Here is an 11,004-nt window from a genome sequence, read left to right on the forward strand (position 1 = left end):
TTTTTTTTTTTTGGAATGGAAATAAATTCAATTAGAAAAATACTTCGTAATAAACATGGGTCTAAGGGATATGTATAAGAAGATAAAAAATGAAATGTTAAGGATAATTAACATTTGTTACACTAATATGTGCGTGATTTGGTCATGAACTTTCAACTTAATTCCATTTTCGAAAGTATATTTAATGCTTATATATAACCCTTAGGGCTACATATATCATTACCCTTCAATTAAATCATTAGTCATTTAGGGTCTGTTCACATTTACTTAATTTCAGTTCAGTTTAGCTCCAATCAGTTCAGTTCAGATTCTAATTTCTCTCTCTCATAAAATATTCATTTTACTTCAGTTCAACTCCAATCAGTTCAGTTTAGTAAATGTGAACAGGACCTTAATCTTACTGAGTTACCAAGTGTTTGGTTATAATGTTTGGATAACAATTACAATAACATAGAGGTAATGGTTTCCACCAACTTGTTACCTCTCTAATAAAACCTGAATTAATAATTATCCTGCACCTATTTCAAATAAAAAGAAAGAGAGTTAGGTAAAAATGATTTAATTTCATGATTAAACCATATAATGACAATAAGAGTGAGGGATAGCTAAGGTAATTAGAGCTTGTTTCAAAAAAAAAAAAAAAAAGTTAGAGCTACCCTCCCGATTTTAGGTAAGTTTGGATTGATTCTCACCTCGACCTTATGATTTTCTAAACACCCAAACAAAAAAAAAAAAAAAAAAAAAAAAAGATAATGAAAATGTAAGAGTTTTAAAAAGACTTTTTTCTCCCTCTTATTTGTTTCGTTCCGTGCATTTATTTAATTTGTTACTCATAAAAATCAATCAATTTTGTACGTAGTAGGTCATTTTCTTACTTGATCATTAGTATTTGGGGTATTTGATTGGGAAACCTGTTCGCAGGTCATTTTCTTCCTCGATCATTAGTATTTGGGGTATTTGATTGGGAAACCTGTTCGCATTTACAACTTACAAGTATGTATGCATGATATCAATATCAAAGAATTGGTTAATCGAGTTAGGGTCTATTCTGATACGATTATTTTCATTTCAGTTCAGTTCAGCTCAAATAAGTTCAGTTCAGTTCAGCTCAAATAAGTTCAGTTCAGTTCAGCTCAAATAAGTTCAGTTCAGTTCAACTCTAATAAGTTCAATTCATTGCAGTTCAACTCCTAATTTCCTTCTCTTATAAAATATTCACTTCAATTCAGATCTATTAATTTCAGTTCAGTTCTACTCTAATAAGTTCAGTTCAGTTTAACTCAACTCAATTCAGTCAATCAAAATATGCCTTTAGTTTGGTTGGTTTACAACAAATCAAGTCAAAATTTTAGTCACAATTCAAAAGTCACAAGACTTGTGTATCTACTACGATGCTCAGAAGTAGACATATTGTAATTCCTCCATACGTTCATACTTCAACAATTCAATGCTTCATATCATAATGCCATAATTAGGCCATAGTTGCTACTTGGTAGAATACTAGTCTATACTCTATAGTTCTATACTATACAGTTAACAAAAAAAACGTTACGCTATCATCATGTTGTTACTTTATTATCATTCGTTACCCCTTGTTCTTCTTCCTCCCTCTAAAAAAACATTAAAAATAAAGGAATTCCACCGGCCCACATCCCCATGCATGCACTGTAATGGTGGGCTCCATACCATGCCTAGCTAATACCAATTCTAATCCTAATAGGGGTTTCTCTAAACATAATTAATTGTTACTTTAGTCAAAATAATAAACTCGTAATTGTCTTTTGCTAATTTTAATTATTTTCCTAATAGAGCTAATAAGAAAACTACAATAAAAATGCTTGATCTCATCATTTTAATAGTAGGAGATAATAAAATGTCGTAAAAGTTGTAATACGGCCGGTTTCAGCTTAATTAAAAAGTACCAGGAATAAACTTATATTAATTATGCAAATAAAGGATTTTGCTGACATTTGTTATTGGTTTAATAAGTGGGTTTTTCTACTCTTGTTCCCGAATACCAAGGCCAGTTTAATAGACCATATAAAGTTATACTATTACCTTATCATCGGCATCAATTTTTTGTGCCTATTTCTGGGCCATACGTTGTTTTATTGCTTTCTTCTTTGTCTGCTTTTTTTTCTTCTTTGTTAGAGCTAGCGCCATTGTGATTTGAGCTTATCTTGCCAATTTCCCCATTTTTTGGTAAGAAAAATAAAAAGATTGTGACATCAAACTAATTCAGAGGGATATGGTAAACAGTAGTCCAACAATTATAAATGACTTTTAGGCTACGGTATGTGTCAGAAGTTAACACGTTCTCAATAGTAAATACAAAGTAATTAGTCCGAATCAAGTATATACGACCTCATGGGACGAGCCTATAGTCACATAATAGGATCAATTTTAGTGCACCAAAAAATCATATGATCAATTTAACCTTAAGCCCTTAGATACATTGTAGCTAGGTGTAAATTATGTCAATCAATTCCAAATAGAGGAAACTAAGCTAGTTGTAAACTTGTGCAATGTACAATTTTTGCTTTGAAAGTGATTATATAAACGTAATTTCATATACATATGACCATATATTTGAGTATATAGCTTCCTATTTATGGTTTAGAAATCTCCATGACAATGCTGTTATGAGCTGGTACAATCTTTGATTTTACTTTGTATTAATTTAAACAAATCTATTCCATTTATGTTGTAAATCTAAACAGATAATATTTATGATAGTGAATCATTAAATAGAAATAGAATGAGTTCAATGAATATGTTTGTATACCATAGTATGAAATATGATCATATACGAAGTACTATAGTATGAAATTAACACAAAGGATTAAGGCTCATTATAATTGATAACTTTTCGTGTTCAGAGGATTTCAAACAGCCAACCCTTTAATAAATACTAAAAAAACAGATTAAAACATTTGGCTCTTTAAGTTCCTCATTTTTTTTAATGTTTTTTGGAAGTGAGGAGTTGTTCTCATTGACTGAATTTAGCTGAACTAAAATGAATATTTTATAAGAGAAGGAAATTAGGAGTTAAACTGGATTTATTAGAGTTGAACTAAACTGGAAATAATCATATGAAAACAAGCTTTGAGTATCCTCAATTTGACGACATTATGTTAGGTTAGGATAAAACATAATGTCCAAATTTTTTTTTTTTTTTTGACAAGAGTTTAAAAACTTAAAATAGTACTCCTATTGTAAACAAAACAAAAAAAATTTACTCACCCAAAAAAAAAAAAAGAAAAAAAAACAACAAAAAAAAAAAAGTGAAAAAGCCCTTATCAAAAACCAAGAGGAAACCACAGTGTCTGTGTCGGGCACCTTAAGCATCTTTCTTTCTCTCTCCTCTTGTCATATTATTACGAATACTCCGTAAAAAAAACCACATTCTCTCTTTCTTCTCTTTCTCTCTCTGGTCCCCACTTTCACTTTCTCTCTCTTCCTCCATTATCACTCCTTCATCCTTCCGCAACAACAACAACAACCATCTACATTCCCTCTCTTTCAATCCACAATGCAATAACAGATCTCCACCATTCAACCCTTCATTCCCAGATTCAATCTTCATCAATGGGTAGTGTTTCTTCAGAAGACGATCAATACGACCAACAAAGCGATAGAGGTGGTGGTAGCTACTGTTTGAGTGCAGATGTTAGTGAATCTGAAAGTTCTAGTAGTTTCTCTCTCCTTCGTTTTGACCCTGATGCTGCTCCTTCTACCTCCACCTCTTCCCCTGCTCTCCGACACCCCGGAAACTTCAACTTCGCCGCTACTCATTTCGCTTTTCCGGTTATCTCCGGTAGAGACGCCGTTCTTTGGGATGACATCAAACTCCCTCAATCCAACGACTCCGATTTTTCCGGTAAATATTTATAATATATACCCACATTCCCTTTTTTTGGATCTCTGTTTTTATTTTATTTTTTGTATAAAATTTTACTATAGTAGTATAATGACATTTCTAATTTTGTGTTTTGGGTTGCTTTTTTTGGGAAAAAATTCAGTTTAATGTGTCGGCTATAATTTTATTTATTTATTTTTTTAAAAAATTGGATATACCTATGGCGAAATTTCTGCGAATTGAGACTGATTGGATTTATCATAATAATGTCATTTTCTTTTTATTTTTTTGTCTTTTTTTTTGGGTCAGTGAAAAAATGGTGACCTTGTATTATAAATCTGTGGCTTAATCTATGGGTAATAAGTAATAAGTCAAAGTATTGATAAATTGTGTTTATTTCCATTTTGAGCATATTTTATGATTATTTTTTTTTCATTATATTGACTGTTTCTATGTATATCTGAAAAAAATTAAATAATAATTTCTGGGTTTTTTTTGGGTTTTGTGTTTGTTTGATGTGTACAGAGGTAGAGTTGATGAAGGAGAGATTTGCAAAGTTGTTGTTGGGAGAGGACATGTCTGGTGGTGGAAAGGGAGTTTGTACTGCTCTTGCTATCTCAAATGCAATTACCAATCTTGCTGGTATAATTACTTACATTCTATACTTTGTTTTATTTGACATTTTTTGATATTTTTGTTGTCTAGTACTATTTTGGTGAATTTTTAGTCTGATTTTGGTTTGTTTGTTGAAATTGGGTAGCTACTGTATTTGGGGAGTTATGGAGATTAGAGCCGTTGGCGTCGCAGAGGAAGAAGATGTGGTGCAGAGAAATGGAGTGGTTGTTATGTGTGAGTGACTCGATTGTTGAATTAGTCCCGTCGATACAAGAGTTTCCTGGTGGGGGTTCGTTTGAGGTCATGGCAACGAGGCCGAGGTCGGATTTGTATGTGAATCTGCCTGCTCTTAAGAAACTGGATGCAATGTTGCTTAGTATGCTTGAAGGGTTTAAGGAGACTGAGTTTTCGTATGCTGACCGAGAGAGTGATGATCGGGATCCTCTTAAAACAGCGGTGTCTAATGGTCGGCCTTCTGTTAGACAGGAGGAGAAGTGGTGGTTGCCTTGTCCGAAAGTTCCGCCTCGTGGGTTGTCTGAGGATGCTAGGAAGAGGTTGCAGCAGTGTAGGGATTGTACTAATCAGATTCTCAAGGCTGCTATGGCTATTAATACCAGTGTCATTGCTGAGATGGAGATTCCTGATGTTTATTTGGAGTCTTTGCCTAAGGTGAGAAGCTTATTACTACCATTGTTGCCTGATATAGGTGTAATGATGCTTGTATATATGTATTTAAATCTTCATTGTCATTCAGTTGGCTGCTGCAACTAAATTTGAATACACAAGCACTAAACTGTTCCCTTGATCAGTCCAGTACAATGTGTATTTATACCTTGTGCTTGTATTTCGTCTGAGTGAAAGTTATTGCTTTTATTGGTAGTGATATCAGTCTGTAGAGTTTTGTAAATTTACCCTCCTTTGTCTGTTTTTCTGTGACCGAGAAGTGGTATTAATTCTGCTGCTAGAATCTGTGCTCTTGTCGTCCAAATTTGAATGTTATTGTCCAACATTTCCTGTCTTTTTCTATGCAATTTGGTTTTCTGTGAGATTGATGCGTCCTGTGTAGCAATGTGTTTACTGATTAATAAACCTTGCCTTGGCAGAACGGAAAAGATTGTCTAGGAGAGGTCATATACCGCTATGTAACTGCTGAGCTGTTCACACCTGATTGCCTACTTGATTGCCTTGACTTGTCTTCGGAACATCAAATCCTGGAAGTTGCCAATAGGATCGAGGCATCGGTTCATGTCTGGAGATTGAAAGATCAGAAAAGACTTGCAGGTCAGTCTAGAAGTAAACGAGCAACTTGGGGTGGCAAGGTCAAAGGTCTTGTATCCGATAATGACAAGAATCAAGTTCTTGCACGACGTGCTGAAACGCTTTTGAGGTTCCTGAAGCTTCGGTTCCCTGTACTTCCACAAACAGCTCTAGATATGAGCAAGATACAGTTTAACAAGGTACTTTGTCGATGCCCCATAATTTGCTGCATCATTGCTAATTACCCCAGATGTAATATCGTATTGTTGTTCCTACTTGGATTTAAAATTCATACTTAAACAAAGTGATGAAAGTTTTTGCCATGTGATTGCTGGAAGGCATGCATTTCTAATATTGAAAGTACTCAAAATTTTGCATTTATGTCGTGCAGGATGTTGGGCAAGCAATACTAGAAAGCTACTCAAGAGTTTTGGAGAGCTTAGCATTTAACATTATGGCTAGAATAGACGATTTATTATTTGTGGATGATGCTGTTAAACAATCAGCTTCAGAGTCCAAATCTCTTTTCTGTAGAGGAGGTTTTGGTGGTCTCCCGATCCAAAAACGCATGTCACCTAGCCCCTTCTCTATTCAACATACTCCTTATGGCTCACCATTTGCTACCCCAAGCTTCTGTTTCTCCCCTGCTGCTGGAGGAAGCCCTAGATCACTCTCCACCCTCAGCAAAATGAACCTTAAAGCAGGAGAAGAGGATGTGAAAGCTGATAAAATACTGTCAGAAGAATTTGAGAGGATCTGGGCACATCCAGGGAATCTGAGTGCGAGGAAAGCACCTGGAGATGCTCCTGAGAGAGACTGATGACGACAATACCTAAGAGGACAGCTTCCCAGAACAGCTAAATATAACTTCTTCTTTGTAAATTCTCTAGCAACAGACCATCTGTGCAGTAAGTTTCTTGTTAGTTTAAACTTTAAATTAGGTTAGTTACAATATTCGCTACTCTGTACTAGGTTTTTGAGGAGGATTTAGTATATGTTAGGACCTATTTTTAGCAAAGTCTTTCTTAAAAATGTTTATGTTTACAGCTCTTTTGTTGGCAATCATTAGTAGACGGATAGAGTGGGAATAGTAAGATGGTAAGAGACGGGGGTGTATCATAGTCATGGATTAGTAGTTTAGTACTTTCTATATTTGCCAGGAAACCTGAGATTATATGTAAAGGAGGGCTCTTTAATTTCCTAATCAAATGCGCTTTGATTACTCTTTTTTTTATAAGTAGTTTTCATTTTTCATCATACAAGTTCCATTTGGTGAATTTGGTTAGGGTGCAGAGCTATTTGGTTTAGTAATCGATCAATTTAAGCCAATGTGGTTGCTGTTGGAGTCATATTCCAGATTTAAGTTGATTAGTTTATCACGATACAATCTTGTTTGGTCAGCTAGGGTCAATTTTGATATGAGTTATGTAATAACGGATTATTCAGATTGGGCAATCAAGTACGAGTCTATCTGTCATGTAAAACATATGATACAACCATTAGCCGCATTGATCTTTTGCATTGGCTTAAAACATGTCGTGTAAATATGTAATATGGATATACAGTTTCAGTAAGTTTGTTTAGGTAGTGCAAGCCTTTGTAATGATCTTTACAAGCAATTTTGTTGCTTCTGCTATTTCTAAATTCCTATTTCTTGTTAGCACTGTCTTATGGATTTACACTCCCTTGTCAGTACTCAGAGTCACTGTCTTATGGTACAGATTGAAATTCACTATGATCCTAATATCTCCAATAGCACTAAGCTTAGCCAAATATGTAGTACAGACTACCTTCTTGTACAACATATCAATGAAATCAATTTAGACTCATCTATTCACGCGTTGATAAGTGGTTTTAGAGATGAAACGTCACTTGACTCGTGTACAGGTTCTACTTGGAGTTGGGTTCAGTCTATCAAGTCAGGTTTAAATTTGTTAATAAGATGAGGTTTATCCTACACATTCGACAGCCATTGAGGACAAGTAGGAGGAAGTTATAAATCGAGTAGATAGATTCCATCCGAAAAGCTGTATGTTTGGGCGGATATGGATTCAATAATATATGTTACATGTGTCTATGGGAGTTATGAATTGAGTTGCCTTTATTTTTCTTAAAACGTCACAACTTCAAGATATAGTCAATTCGTCCTAAGCTATTAATTGTACCGAATTTAATTTTTCTCAAGCTTTTGTATCTGTTCTGAAGCCGTTTTACTTGGACCAAATGGATGTCTTAAGCTAAACGCCTAAAACTAGAACTAATCATGTATGGTCAGGTTTGGTTGGCCCAGTTTTTGTTGATAATTTCGTTTTTTGCTGAACAAACTGTATTTTTAGTTTCACCTTTGCAATCCTAGACCCCATCTTCCAAAGTTCCAACTGTCTACTTAATGCCTTAGGGTGGTACTGGCCACTTTTCGGACCAGGGCTCTAGCCTTATGAGTTATGACCTGCTCTAGCTGAAGCAGGGAAGTGTTATTGTGCTTACCATTACAACTGGAAATGGTACCAAAACTGTCATAATTGCTACATTGGCTGATCATTTGAATATTATAGGCGATGAGCGGAGGCAAATGGGCTATGTTTTTACTCACTTTTGTTAGTTAGTCGGTATATATGGTGCGGTAATGTAACAGCTAATAAATCTATCAGCAAACATCTAGTCAATTATTTGAAGGTGTAAAGAGACTATCATAACCCATAAGCTTCATTGTAATTCATGAATTGTGTTACATTTGATCGATTAACAAAAAAGTAACGTAACATCTTCGGAAAACTTTAATTCTTAGCCTTGTTTCTCCCATACACAGTAACAGTTTCCATGCGTCACAATTTTGTAATTTGGCGGAACAAAATTGCCCGTTGCCATACTTGACCCAATCTTCACTATGATCCTATCGCCTACCATTGCCACATATAGATCAGGATCAGAGGCGAGTATATTGACGTTACTTGTTTCAGATATCGCGTTCCTTGTTCTTATGGATGTCAATGCTATAATTTCTTCCTTTAATCCCCAATCAAAGAAATGATCATAGAACTGCAACATAAAAAATAAGTGTTAATTAGTGAAAATATAGTCACTTAGTTTTTTAACTACGAAACTATACTACCTCTGTTCGGATTTAGTTACTTACTATGCATGGAATTCCTGGATGGGTGAGAATGTAAGCATATCCTTGCATAACTTTATCAGACGGAAAAGCCCAAAGCTTCTGACTTGAACCTGTATCATGATTATCTAAGAAAGTAACAGCATTTTTCGGTGAAATTCCAATAAGTCCACTAGGCCTTCCATAAGGATCCTTCATCCTCCACCACTGCCCTTGTACCGCGTACTGAAGTATCCCTTTGGTGGTGAAATCAAACGCGGTCACCACTCCTCCACCAGAGGCTTCCACCCATCGAGCCAACTCACTTCTATGCGCGTCCTGGTTATAGTCAGGTGCACCATTAAGATAAGTAATCGAGTCCCACAACTCTCCTACAGCAAAATCAGGCTGTGTTCGTTCCATGTACAACTTTGTTATGCTAGGAGAATATCCCTTAACAAAATCAAGCCTCCAACCATCAAAGCCAATTTCGGCTTTGAGCCAATTCATCCAATCTATAAGCTCCTTTTGTACTCTTGGATTAAGATGATCAATGTCAGGGGCAGCAGCGTAACCATCCCCGGTATCAAGGTTACCGGAACCATCAGAGTATTGTGTGTCGTCTCTGCAGATAGCCCAAGGACCCCAATCTAAACGATCATCTGGAGTTCCTCCTTCGAACATGCAGTATATACCTCTTCCATCCTGTTTTTCAGCAGTTCTGTGATTGATGACTATGTCTGCAACACATTTGATCCCTTTTTGGTGGAAATTGCTGTTTAGTGTCTTTAATTCCATCTCATTACCATATTTCGATGCATCGAGATCGTATAATCTTCCAGGCAAATACCCTGAAATAATAATTATACATATCATTAGTAATTAATTAAGAAAAGTATTTAATTACTCGATAATTGTTTAGGTTGTCCTTATTTGTTTTTTTTTTTTTAATGCACGCGCGTGCACAAACACACACATAGAGGAATTGTGTTTGCCTTGTCAATTGTGTTGCAGAGTATTTAATTTATGCCCTATGTCATCAAATAGGCAGAAAGTAAAAGGAAGTCAACTGTTGAAGACAATATTATCTTTTGAATAATTAAATTTTAAGGAATGTGAATTAAAAATATTTTGCTAATACTCTTTAGTCGTTTGTCACGTCACATTTTGCTAATACGGAATATATTTTAATTACGTCATCAACAAGAGTATTAATTTCGGACAAAGAAAGTTGTAAAAAAAACTAAATTTACCTTGGGGTGAAACGGAATGGCTTGGCGGAGGAAGCCACACGTGAGTTACTCCAGCTCTAGCCAAATCATCAATTGAGTTGCTTAAAAAGCTATATAAACTTCCTTGCTTATTGCATGAATCCCAATTGAATCCCTGATAACAATGGAGAATTAGTTTAGAAAAAAGTTCGAAGTTAAAAACCAAAATGTAACACAAACTATATATAAGATTAAGACATAATTCTCCTAAGACGGATTTTTAAAAAAATTCATCAACTTAAGATTGTTAATATAATGTCACATTATCACTAATCAGATACAAAAACAATTCCTTTAGCATTGTTTTTTTATCAAGTCTTGTTAACACTACATGTAGTGTAATACACCAAATATGAAATACCCTAAGAGAAAGTTGGATAGATCGATAGATAGACTCAGAGTGTATGTGATCTCTAATAACCTCCAAGCCTCCAACAAATTAAGTAGTTAGAATTATACACAGGAAAGCTTGTCGAATAATAAAAATGTAGATTGATGTCTATCTAGTACGGAGTAGTAAATATGCTTAATTGGTTTGATAAGTGTTTAACATACCTGAAACAACAAAGTAGGAGTAGCAAGATTTAGTAAAAGAGAAAAGGACAAGAAAAGGAAGGCAAAAGAGAGAGAATTGAAGCATTTGATCTTCATCTTTAGAAATACTTGTAATATAAGTAGAAAGCTAGCTAGTATTTGCATGAATGTACGTATACCAAATAAAGGGTATTTATAGCCACAAAATTGTACTGTATAAGGTTAACGTATAATGAATTTATTTTTAAGTTAAGATTTGAAAACGTTATTCGGTGCAAACAAATTAAGTTGATAAACTCTGGTGGTCAGATTAGCCGCATTGATTGACAAATTGCTTGCACCGTGATTATAATAATTCTTCACTCTAAGGTTTTTAC

General features: G+C 34.9%; 2 protein-coding genes across 2 annotated transcripts; one reads left to right on the forward strand and one right to left on the reverse strand.

The window, feature by feature from the left end:
* Window positions 1–3,394: 3,394 nt before the first annotated feature.
* On the forward strand, window positions 3,395–6,965 carry LOC110738744 (rop guanine nucleotide exchange factor 1-like). The gene is made up of 5 exons (XM_021919169.1): window positions 3,395–3,880; window positions 4,385–4,501; window positions 4,620–5,143; window positions 5,578–5,931; window positions 6,123–6,965. Exons 1-5 carry the CDS (start codon window positions 3,589–3,591, stop codon window positions 6,549–6,551), a joined length of 1,716 nt encoding a protein of 571 aa, XP_021774861.1. The 5' UTR covers window positions 3,395–3,588; the 3' UTR covers window positions 6,552–6,965.
* A 1,459-nt stretch (window positions 6,966–8,424) lies between these two features.
* LOC110737712 (alpha-amylase-like) lies at window positions 8,425–10,744 on the reverse strand. The gene is made up of 4 exons (XM_021918047.1): window positions 10,649–10,744; window positions 10,076–10,208; window positions 8,868–9,673; window positions 8,425–8,770 (listed from the first exon to the last, which is right to left on the reverse strand). The coding sequence occupies exons 1-4, from the start codon at window positions 10,742–10,744 to the stop codon at window positions 8,516–8,518; spliced, it is 1,290 nt and encodes a 429-aa protein (XP_021773739.1). The 3' UTR covers window positions 8,425–8,515.
* Between the last annotated feature and the right edge of the window lie 260 nt (window positions 10,745–11,004).

The sequence above is a fragment of the Chenopodium quinoa genome, unplaced genomic scaffold (genome assembly GCF_001683475.1).
Source record: "Chenopodium quinoa cultivar QQ74 unplaced genomic scaffold, ASM168347v1, whole genome shotgun sequence".
Lineage (NCBI taxonomy): Eukaryota > Viridiplantae > Streptophyta > Magnoliopsida > Caryophyllales > Amaranthaceae > Chenopodium > Chenopodium quinoa.

Bases quoted from the DNA above. Each gene is read 5' to 3' on its own strand.
- LOC110738744 (XM_021919169.1), top strand. From the start codon at position 3,589: ATGGGTAGTGTTTCTTCAGAAGACGATCAATACGACCAACAAAGCGAT. The intron at 5,144-5,577 runs GTGAGAAGCTTA...TTGCCTTGGCAG, and splicing joins ATTTGGAGTCTTTGCCTAAG to AACGGAAAAGATTGTCTAGG. The intron at 5,932-6,122 runs GTACTTTGTCGA...TATGTCGTGCAG, and splicing joins GCAAGATACAGTTTAACAAG to GATGTTGGGCAAGCAATACT.
- LOC110737712 (XM_021918047.1), bottom strand. From the start codon at position 10,744: ATGAAGATCAAATGCTTCAATTCTCTCTCTTTTGCCTTCCTTTTCTTG. The intron at 9,674-10,075 runs GTAAATTTAGTT...TTATTATTTCAG, and splicing joins CCATTCCGTTTCACCCCAAG to GGTATTTGCCTGGAAGATTA. The intron at 8,771-8,867 runs GTAAGTAACTAA...TTTATGTTGCAG, and splicing joins ATCCAGGAATTCCATGCATA to TTCTATGATCATTTCTTTGA.